This window comes from Poecile atricapillus, chromosome 1 (assembly GCF_030490865.1).
Source record: "Poecile atricapillus isolate bPoeAtr1 chromosome 1, bPoeAtr1.hap1, whole genome shotgun sequence".
Taxonomy (NCBI): domain Eukaryota; kingdom Metazoa; phylum Chordata; class Aves; order Passeriformes; family Paridae; genus Poecile; species Poecile atricapillus.
Genome location: NC_081249.1, coordinates 76,011,784 through 76,023,295, shown reverse-complemented (window position 1 = coordinate 76,023,295; position 11,512 = coordinate 76,011,784). Strand labels below are relative to the sequence as shown.

The window sequence follows — 11,512 nt, the reverse complement described above, 5'->3', positions numbered from 1 at the left end:
TCCCCACCCCCTCGCGGAGCGGCCTGCTGGAAGTTGGGATAGAAGTTAGGGAGAAAAAAAGTTCTGGTTGGCGGCTGCGCTCCGTGGCGGCCGCGGGCGGGCGGGCAGGCGGGCGGGAGAGGCGCGGGCGGGCGCGAAGCAGGGGCGGCGCGGTGCCAGCCGGGGCCGGGGCCGGGGCCGGAGCCGGGGCCGCGGGCGGAGCGGGGTCCGGGGGGGCCGCGCAGCGCCCCCAGTGCCCCGGGCGGGAGGCGGTGCGGGCGGGCGCGCGCAGAAGCGCTGTGAGCACGGGCTGTCTCGGTCGGATACGGTGCGGGCGGGCTCAGGAGGGGCGGAGCCGGCGGCGGAGAGTGATTCGGGCGGGCGTAACTGCGAACTTTTGTTTGGTGTGTTGTGTGAGTTAGTTTCCGCCGCCGGGACAGAGGCGCCGGCCGGGCTGGGCCGGGCTGAGGGAAGCGCCGCACGGCCAGAGTTGTTTTGCCAGTTGCCGCGGCCGGGTCGGCTTCCCGACCGAGGGGTGAGAAGCACCGACGACAGCAGGACGAGCCCGCGGCCCGGGGTGCGGGGCATGCGGGACTGGGAATCCGGGCTCTGAGCCGCCGAGCCCCGCCAGGGAAGCGCCGCGGGGTCCCGACGGAGCCATGGATCCTGGGCAGCCTCAAACGCAGCAGCCGCCGCAGGCAGCGCAGCCCCCGGCCTCGCAGCAGCAGCCGCCGCCGCAGCCCCCGGGCTCGGTGTCGGGGGCCCCGGCCGGCGCGGCGCAGCCTCCGGGTGCGGGGCCCCCTCCGGCGGGGCACCAGATCGTCCATGTGCGGGGCGACTCGGAGACCGATTTGGAGGCGCTGTTCAACGCCGTGATGAACCCCAAGGGCGCCAACGTGCCACACACGCTGCCCATGCGACTGCGGAAACTGCCCGACTCCTTCTTCAAGCCGCCCGAGCCCAAGGCCCACTCCCGCCAGGTGAGGGGGAGGGAAGGAAGGGGCCCACGCCGCGGGAGGGCGGGGGGCGGCCCGGCTGGGCCGTGTTCCCCCTCCCCGCCGCCGAGCTCCTCCCGGGGGAGGCGTGTGGGGGAGGGGGCCGGGGCGGGAATCCGCGGGGCCGAGCGGGGCGGGGGGCGCCCGGCCGAGGCTGTCGGGGCGCTCTCTGCCGCCCCCCCCACACCCCTTTATTTGTTCTTCCCCCGGGGCAGGGCCGCCTCCCGCGCCCCGGGACGCCGGCGGGGTCGGGGCCGGGCCCGGGGCCGGGCCCGGGGCCGGGAGGGCGGGAGAGAGCTGGCTCCGTCGCGGTCTCCAGCGGGGCCTCGAACTCCACATCCGCTCCTTGGCTATCTCGGCCTCACCGGGAGGGCAACAGTGGGGGTGAGCCCCTAAAACTTGGGTGAAAACGCTTCGCTTGGAATTTCGCTTTGCGGTCGAATTCCCTGCCCTCTGTGGAAGGGGTCGATGAAGTGCTGCCAAACCTACACCCCCTCGCCCCGTCAGACAGTAAATATGGATGTGACTTCTCCACCATTTCAGTACGGCGCTGGGCTGAGTAGGATTAACCCCCCACATACACACGCAGGCACATCCGAAGTTAATTCCCGAGCCAGACGCCAGGTCTGACGGCGTCCAGGGTCCGCCGGGCGCAGCGGCGGCAGCCTGGGAGTGGGGCTCGGAGCCGTGAGGCCTCGGCCGTGCCGGCCCGGGGGAGGGAGGGATGCGGGGCAAGGCCGCGTAGGGAGCGGGGGAGGGATGCGGGGCAGGGCTCGAAGGGGCGGGGCAGGGCCGGAGGGAAGGGGCGATGCGGGGGCAGGGCTGGGGAGGAGCGGGGTGGGGGATGCGGGGCAGGGTCGTCGCTCGGCCTCCGGGAGCATTTGGTGTTTAAGCAGAGGGAGTTTTGTACCAAAACCTAAGTGCTGGTGCGAATACGAGCAAAAGCTAATGCTGTTACCAACTTTTTCGAAGGAGACCGTGCCTACCACCAAGTCGAGTGCTATTAAGTAATAAACTTTGTTGCTAAGCTATAAAATAGGTTTTATTATTGGCTATTGTTACTTTTTCTGTGTAGCCAGTAAGAGTGAAACTCGCCGTGTACTGGTGCCTGGTACCCGTGTTGTTAAGGGTCTGTCAACATTTCCATTATTAAACTTCTGTTTTGAACGATTTATAACTTGACTTCAGAAGTTCGTTCCAGGCTGAACCTTGGCAAGTACTCTCCCAGCCTAGGAGTTAATTCATTTTCCAAATACTCAAAAAAGCAGTCTGGCCTTCATCTAGGAAGACTGAAAAGAAGATTGGAAGAGGTGGAGCTGATCTGCTTCTATAGTTTTGCTCACTTCTAAGTTGCAGACCTTTAATAACATACTGAAATCCAGCAAGGAATAAGGGGTTTAGTGTATAGTGCTCTCCCAACTTGTGCAAATTTCATCACGGTTTCATTGTGTAGAAATCTGAAAGGGTAGACCGTTCATCCAAAACTTGGTGCTGTGTCTTGTTAAATACAGTAACTGCAGTTAAATAGCTCTCGTGTTTGAATGCACTTAAAGTGTGTGATGATCATTTGGTTGTACTTTTAGGCTTACTCTAACATTGTTAACAATTCACAAATAACATTGTGAATGTTAATCATCGTCTGTAAAGCATATTTAGTTGGATCACTGTTCCTTGTACCACTCAGTGGTTCTTGAAACATAAACTTGAAATCCAGCTAAAGCAAGAGAGAATCATTTGCTTCACTGTGGACTGTTTTGGTTTTCCTTTTTGTTTAGCTGTGCCACATAAACATTCTGCTTAAAGAAAAGATCTCTATTTTCTTTAATTCTGTTATTGTCAGGAATTAAAATATTGCAAATCCACTTGATTTACTACTTGCTTATTTTGTCTGAATGTAAGTGCAATCTGGTTTCCAGTTGAACTCATGGAACTTCATGTGTGCTTGCATACAGATGGAGTGAAGCAGAACTGTAAGAGTAAGTGGGACCTCATATGGTGCAATACCTTGTGTAGAGAGGTGTGACAGGGACTGATACGTGCATCTCATTATAGGTGTCAGTGTTGTCCTGGTCTATCTATAAAACCAGTTAATTGGTAAATACATTTCTCAAAGCCATTTTTGCTTTAATCAAGTTTTCAGAGCTGCCTTTTCTGTTCCATGTTGGACACGTATTTACTACTGGCAAAGACGTTCTGTGTGCTTATGAGTGGTGACTCCGATGAATGGGTTTGTGAGTCATTCCTGATTGACTGGGTCAACAGTTTGCTGAAGCTTTGCTTTGGATAAAAGCGTGGACAGACTCTTTATACCCCTAAAAGTTTGAGTTATTAGGAAATGTTATGTTCAGTCTTCTTGTATAGGTTTTTTTAATGGTTGAATTCGTGAGTCTTCCTTTATTGGAACTCACTGCTGCTAGCTGGCATTTCACTATTGCTTTTCTTTTTGTGTGATCTTTTAAACCCCGAGTGGGGGGTGGGGATGGTGTGTGCGTGTACTTGAATCCCCACACCCCCACTTGGAAAGGAGAGTGGGAAATTAACTCCTCCAGCAGAAAGTGGGTGTGATGGTAGTGAGTGGGTGCAGTCCAGTAACAAGCCACTCAATGCACTGGATGAGATCTGCTGACTGCAGGCAGGTTTGTTCTTAACCCTGTGCTGAGGAGAGTAATTAGTTTTAGTTTTTAGTTTGAAAGCTTTAGTTTTCAAGATAAAACTAAGGGCTCTCAACATATACAGTTAATATTTCTTGACTTGCACAAGGGCTTTTGTGATGCTAGTTAACCAGACTACGTGGAGGCCTGCTTGAACAGCTACAACTGGAGAATAAGCAGAACTTTAGAACAACTGAGCTATGAATTTCTCCTGAAACATTCATTTAAAGTGAAATGTCTTCTGACAACTGCATTTCTCCTGAAATATAGGAATTTTAATAAAAATAATTCACTCCTGGCAGGCCAGCACTGATGCCGGGACAGCAGGAGCCCTGACCCCACAGCATGTCCGAGCTCATTCCTCTCCAGCATCACTGCAGCTGGGAGCTGTTTCTCCAGGGACACTTACACCCTCTGGAGTAGTGACTGGACCTGGAGCTCCATCTTCTCAACACCTTCGCCAGTCTTCTTTTGAGATCCCTGATGATGTACCTTTGCCACCAGGTTGGGAGATGGCTAAGACACCATCTGGGCAGAGATACTTTCTTAAGTAAGTAAAATTTCTTTTCAACTAGCTGTATCCCTGGCTTTTTTTTTTTTTTTTTGGATACATATTTTGTTTCTACAGTCTTAGAATTTTGGTAAATTTCGTTGTGCTGAAAATATGTGTTTTTAAAAATCTGCTCCTGATTTTAAGTAGGGGACCCTACCACTTCAGTATTTCTCCCATATCATCTCTGCTGTTTCTGAAAACTGTATGAGGCAATGAATATGACTGAATATTTGTCCTGTCTTAATCTTAGCCAAAGAATATTTTCCATTATATTGTGTATTGAAAAATGAGTGAAATGAGCATAGTCATTCTGGAACAATGAGACTTTTGGATTTGGTGGATATTGTCAGAGTTGCCATGGAGGTTAAGATATGTTTTACCTCATTTTAATAATACAGATGTAAAAATACAGAGTTAACATTAGAGACTAGAGACTATTGTAGTGACAGTATGTCAGGACTTCTTATGTTCTGATTAAGGACAAGGGTTTAAATACACAACCAAAATGGTTTTTGCCTACTCTTTCTTCCTGAGGTAATTAACATATGTGTTTGACTGCAGTATTTGTGTTTGTAACTAAACTCATCTATATTCCTGACAGTGAAAAGGAAACTTCAGAATTTCTAACATTGTTTCATGTTCCTAGAACTGTAACTTTTTCACACAGTGAAATTAGTATCACCTTTTCTATAAAATGTTACACTTGCCATCCATTTGACACCCAAGCCACCAGGAAACATTTTCTTTTATTCCGTGCAGTTTTCTGAAGCAGCAAGGACTTGTCCTTTCTGAAAGTGTGCCCACCAAGACCATAACTTGCCCTCAAATATTTTGACTATAATTTAAACTTTTTATGTAACAGCAAGTCTCTAAATAATCCATTGTGTCATTTGCAGGGTGGGGAGAGGTAGCACTGTGTTACTTATGTAAAACTTGTTTCAGCCAAGAAAAACATATTTATTCCTACCTTTCTCACTCAAACTTTGTGATTAATAGGTGTATCTGATTGAAGTAGTTGAGCTTGTAGCTTCAAAAACTAAAACAAATTTTGTCTGCAATGAAAGTTCAACTTGCAGAACTTCTTAAAAATGTTTCTTGTTCCTGTAGCTGTGGTATTTCCATACAGAGAAATTAGTTTTTTTTTTCAACCAAAAAGAGGTTGCAGTAGTTGTCTGAAATTATTTGAGCCTGAAGGTCCCCTTTTGAGAACATTCTTGAATGAATGTGAGAATAAGCATTATCTATAGATCTTGAAGATGTGATATTTTCTTTGGTGAAGTTTAACAGATGAGTGTGCTCTAGAATATGAGCTCTTCAGCAGGCACAACTAGAAGTTTTTTTTGAACTGAGTAAGTTTATGCCATTTGAGAGCTGTAGCTCATTGAACCTTGAGGAAAGAACAGAATGAGTTGAAATGAAAAGCAAACTTGTTTTGACTGTGTTAGTGAGAGCTCTTAAAGAGCAGCTTATGAAGCATGAAAAATAGATATTTGATTTTAAAGTTTTACTGCCACAAGTGTTTGTTCTTGATAGCACTGTCGATTTTACAGAAGATGAAACAGTTTAAGAGATGAAAAATGTCTTCCTGCTCTTCTAATGAATTTTTTTAATTGTGCTCATTCAGGTGAAATCAGAGTGAAAGATTTATTCTTGGAAAGCTTTTTCTGCAGTTTGATTATTACCACAAAAATCTTTCCTTTTTCTTCTGTGAGTTTTTTTATCCTTTCTTGCTGTCCTGGTATCCATTTCAAAGGGTCAGGTTTCAGCAAGAACAATAAAGAGCCTGAGACTGGAAAGTACACACAAGTCTGGCAAACTCATCTGCATGAGCAAGATCGTTTGTTCTCAAGCAGACATCCAAAGTAAATGATTGAAAGAGCTGCTAGCTGTGAAGGATGTGTCTTGAAGGGGAAAGGAGTGGAAACAAACCAGGTTGTTAGGAAAAAAAATAAAGGCTGTACTTTTTGAACCTCTCCCTGCTGGGTCGCATGCTGACCTTCGGAGATTTTTAAACAGCGTAATGGGCTGTTTCCTCTTGGCTTTTCTTGGGTGATGCAGTGGTATGGAAGAGTCTAATGGGGACAGCTCTGTTCACACTTGAAAAACATTTCTTTGTAAAAGGTTGCCTAATAGAATCTACAGGTGAGATCCACCAACTTCAATGCAGTTTATTAAGATTTGTAAAAAGCATTAAAGTACTAGCACAATGTTTGCTCTGTATGTGTAGGAAACCCAAAGAAATTTAAGACTAGTTTTGAGTAGCAAGTTTGTATACTAAGGTTTTTTTCAGTGATGAGTGGTAAGTTCTATCTCACAGATGCAAGTCTGCTGCAATTCACATTTTGCCTGGTTATACCTTAAACATTTGCTTGAAGTGTGAGTACTAAGATTTCAGATTCTAAATACCTTTAATGTGGTTCCTTTCTCCGTATGCAGATTTTTAGTGTCTCTTCCAAGTGTTCAGCTTTTTTTCTTGATTGGCTGCTTCACTCTTTGTTTCCAGTTTCTCTGTTCTGTAGCCACTCCATGAACGGTCTGGTAATCAGACTCTAGAAAGATCTTTGCAGAATAGGTAACAATATTAGATTTTTTCCAGATGTCAGTAAGCCTTATGGTTATAGTTATCATAATATGCTACAGTGCAAAGAGAATAATACAAAATTGAGTACCATACTTAATACACTCTGGAATTACAGTCACTTCCACTAATGAGTGGGTCACGCACTGTGACATAGTAATTTGTGCAAAGAAATGAAAATAGTGTGTATGGGAGAGAAAATACTTAATCATCTCTGTGTGTATGTATATAGAGAGAGATGTGCAGAGTTGTTTGGCCAGATATTTTATATACACACCCCATGTATCCATACATATTAAAAGAAGGTGAGAGCAGTACTATAGGGTTTGAACCAGAGCTATTCTTGTAAATTCGTCTGTCATCTGGATAAATAGACCCCCTTATGTATGAATGCCCAACATATGATTTGCCAGAATTCCACTCATTAGCATTCATCTCACTGTTATGAGTAGTACTACTGAGTTTAATTTTCCCTTAGCGATGATTTTGAGCGGTGGTTAAGGCCTGCTTACTGTACAGCTGGTAAAACTATTTTTTATTGATACTGCTCCTTCAGTGGAGCTCATAAGTTAAGACTTGCCTGGTTAGTAAGTGGTCACATCTGAGTCATCTCTCACTGGTGTGCGGTAGCTTTAGCCCATTCTTAAACATACAGTAAAAAAGCCGAGCTTGGTTTGTGTGGTGATGTCAATTGCATTGCTTTTTAACCACTTCCTGTTAGCCAGCTGCTGCTTGACATTTCGGTGAACTGTGCAGAGAGATAGGGGATCGCTCTCAAGGCAAAAGATAATGTACAGTGGGAGTAGCAGACAACAGCTTGCAGAAAGAAAAAAACAAATTTTGCTCGGTTTTAGAATTACTCTTGTATCATTTTAAATTAGAGTTATCACTTTAATTCTCACAGAGCTTGTGTAATACCTCGTCTCTTGTTGTAGTGAGAGGAGAAGTTAACTGATAGTCCAGTGTCGTGGTTTTAACAAACAAGTCTTGTAATTATTTTTCCTACAGGAAGTAGTTCTTGCAAGCAGTTTATCAACAACTTCCTATTTTTTCTGTGAAGTGTTGAATGACTTCCTGAAGGAGGCCAAGGTGGTTTTCATTAGTATTTGTGGGTGTGTTTGAGGTGTTTATCCATCTGGCAGAAAAAAAAATTGCTGTTACACGTTTCTCATGTACGCCATACAGAGGTATGGCTTTGGATGTTATGAAACTAACTCATTTTAAGACAACAGGGAAGTTTGTTGCTAATTTTTTGGGAGGGTTTTGTTTGGTTTGTTGGGTTTTGTTTTTTTTATTTCCTCATGTTAGACATGAAAAATATTCAGTGATGCTGTTAAATTTCCCTTGCATCCTGTTTTTACCCCTGACTGGTACTACCCACTACACCAATATCCTTTGCTCCCCTCGGTCTCCCCATCCTACCAAAGTAATCTTAGTTTTCAAGGACAAAAGGTGTTCATTTGAAAAACTGCAACCGCAATTGCATATTTTATTGAATACCTTAATTTAGTGTGGAAGTGCATATTCAGAGTCATCAATATGACTTCTTCTGTTTATAATTCTATAGTTCAGGCAAGGTGGTCAGCAAAATAGCAGTATTGGTGGAAGCCAAAACTGTACCCAATGCTTTTCATGGGCTTCTCCACTTTTGAAGATCTTTGTATGCAAAATTATATTTGTAATATATCAAGTTAGTTGCATTTTTATATATTGATTTGACTGTGTAAGAAAATACTCAAAAGATCAAAAATCTCCCTAGAAAAAGCCATGAAAAAAATGGTACTGTGGTCACTGTCAGTTTCACAACACAGCTGAAGGAAAAACAGTATTTAAAACACTTTCAAAGGAAAGCTTGCTGTGGTATATTTTTGACAATTTAAGGAAAGACAGTCACAGTACTACTAAGTGTATATTTTTCCTTCTACCTCTTACTTTGAAGAGTCCTATGAAAGAACAATAACACAAGCTATTTCAAATTTGCAATTCTACTGAAGGTTTCAGTATCTTTGAAAGGGCTGAGGAAGAATAAGGGCAAAGATGCCTTATTTGAGACTGGACATCAGTGGAGACAGTGGCACACATTGTCTTGTATTTGGTCAAATAGCGCTATCTATGCATTCAGTACCCTGCTGTACAAGGTGATTTTATAAGACTATTCCAAAAAGCAGTTAGATATAATTTCAGGTAAACCAAAAACATATCTCATGGTTTTCACTAATGTATTTTTTTTTTAATTTATGAGCATATTGACATTTATTATCTTCAGAAGAAAATAGAACTGGCGAAAATACAGTATCTGTGGCACCTGGTTGGCGGTTAAGCATTAAATTCTCTCTGAGGATTTTTTTTTAAATTAGTTGTTGATCTGAACCTTTCATCTTCCCACAGGTTTTGTCTTTCGCACCCCTCTCATAAAAATAGTCTATGTGCTTCATAGTGTCTGATTTTGGGTTTTTATGCTTTAGGTATCTCATACTGCTTTGTAGCGCTGCTTTCCTATCTCCTGAATCAAATTGGAGATCAATTTTATCTTATTGGTGATCTGAAAACTTTTTATTATGCTGAAAGCTGTAATTGTGACCAATTCTTAACCAGTCTTTTATAATTAAAAATACTAAAGTATCCCCGATTAGTAATAAAAAGAGTATTCAAATACAGGTTTAATCACAATTTCATGTTTTAAAAAAGACGCTTCTGCAATTCTACTTATTAAATATTTAATCTGGTTATATTTGAGTTAGAGTTGTAGCATTAAGCACTATGGATGTAATTACACTGCTATGGAACTACTGTTTTCTGAGGACCTGACTTCTAAAGACAAACAGCAATTTGATATAAATCAAGATGAGTCTCCTGGATTTTTTTACTTTTTGCTTTTTATTTTTTTTTCTGTATGGGGAAGATGGCAATGAATTACAGTAGTGGGGTTTTTAGTAGTCATCTGGCTTGTAGCATAGGGTAGTCTTAACCCCTCAGTCACATGATGAAAATTCCTGCTTGACAGAAAGCACTAAAATAATAAAATAATGTTAATTTGAAAATGCCCATGAATGTAAGACTGAGCACAACTGCACCATATTTTTGAAAGAAACTTCTAATGGTTAAATGCTGTTGAACTGATCAGTGGCATGTTTGGGTAAAATCATAACCACTTTTGCAAGATTCATCTCTTACTCTCTTATCTTTCTCCTCCCGTAAAAGAAAAAATAACAGTAGCTTTAAAATTTGAAATGTAAAGCCACCATTTCTACTTTGCTCAATTTTCCTCTGCAGTTGTGGCATAACAGCTGCAAATTTTTAAAAGCTGACACAGCAAGCAAATTCGATTTTTCACTCTCTGGTTTTAGACTAAACCCTCAGAGAAAGTAACTTATTAGCATTGGGAGTGCTGAAATATTGAATGGCAGGACCTAAATTAAGTCACACATAAAATTAAAGGAGAGTTCCTGTTGCTCTCAAAGACACGTTTTCGCATATCGGATGGAAGCACTGGACGTAAGCAGTTAGGGGCTGATGCCCAGGAGAGCAAGAGATGTTGCTCAGGGCTAAGGTGCAAGATTAACTGTTAAAATGAGCCTGAGTTACAAGCAATCTTGACTAAGACTAGACACCTCTCCTTTGCAACCAACCAAAATAAAAAAAAAAAAACCAACAAAAATGAGGTAAGCAGCAATAGAGATCTGTCATCCAAAACTAGAGATGTTTGTCTTCTTTTTATATGTGGCCAGAGCACTGCCTGTGTTTATCTTCATAGCTGGGAACAAATTCAGATGATGTAATTAGATTTAGTTTAACCTTTTAAAAATGATAGCTGTTCAGTTCTTAATTAATTCAGTTCTTAATTTGTGACCTTGTGTTTTTATACATTCTAACATACTTGCATTTATTGTTTGTACATTTCTCATATACCTCAGTAAAACTCAATAATGGTGGGTGGAACTTACTGGCTTTTGCTATTTGAGTAAATGTTCCATTTTTTAAGGTGTGGTTTTTTTCTTTTTTTTTTTTTTTTTTTTTTCTCTTCCCCTGGCAACAAGCTGTGAGTGATTATGTAAACGCTGATATTTACCTTAATCAGTTTCTCATGTAAATTCTGAAGAAAATTTCACTTGGGTGAGTGCAGGAAATGTACAGCAGATTTCTGTGAGTAACAGTCCTCTGGTAAGTGCCCCTGAGACACCAGCAGGGTACCATGTAGTTGGCCCAAGAGAATGACAGAATTGTGTCTCGGGGAAATTTAACAGCATGGGGGTTACTGTGATGGGAAACAAATTCTTGGGGAAATGTTGTATTGGAATGTTAACAGATAATATTAACATATATTATTGGACACTGTCCCCCAAACAGTTTGCTAAACCTGATTTTGATGTTAGGCTCTATTGGGAAATTTACCAGATGAACTATATTTTCTTTTAAGCATTTAAATAGGAATCTACAGCATGGGGGAAATTTGTTTTTAATACAAAACCAGTACCTCATAGCTGCTTTTTGCTAAATGAAACTGGAGTTTTATTTGGAGAACAAAAGTTTTTGTAAGTCATGACTAAGCTGTGTTGCTGTTTCATGGCCTCCTGAAGTCCTTCTTGGAGTCTGTTTTCTGGGATTCACTCTGTTGCTGTTTTATTTGGCTTTTAACTAAGTTACTTCAGGCTGTGTTTCAGGCAAGTATTCTAAATTGCTGGTTAAGTCAAGGTAATAATACAAAGCTGCCTTGTAAAGTAAGACTTTTACCAGTGTACTGCCTGTCAGTCATGTC

At 42.9% G+C, this 11,512-nt stretch overlaps 1 protein-coding gene across 4 annotated transcripts in view; it reads left to right on the top strand.

Moving 5' to 3' along the window:
* The first annotated feature begins 361 nt into the window (after window positions 1-361).
* Window positions 362-11,512, top strand: part of YAP1 (Yes1 associated transcriptional regulator) — an 87,557-nt gene continuing 76,406 nt past the window's right edge. For 3 of the 4 annotated variants that reach the window (XM_058845798.1, XM_058845806.1, XM_058845789.1), the window contains exons 1-2: window positions 638-959; window positions 3,928-4,175. In XM_058845798.1, the coding sequence (XP_058701781.1) occupies window positions 639-959; window positions 3,928-4,175 (569 nt within the window). In that variant the 5' untranslated portion in view covers window position 638. Of the gene's footprint in view, window positions 960-3,927; window positions 4,176-11,512 lie in introns of all 4 variants that reach the window. The other variant, XM_058845814.1, reaches the window with a different exon arrangement.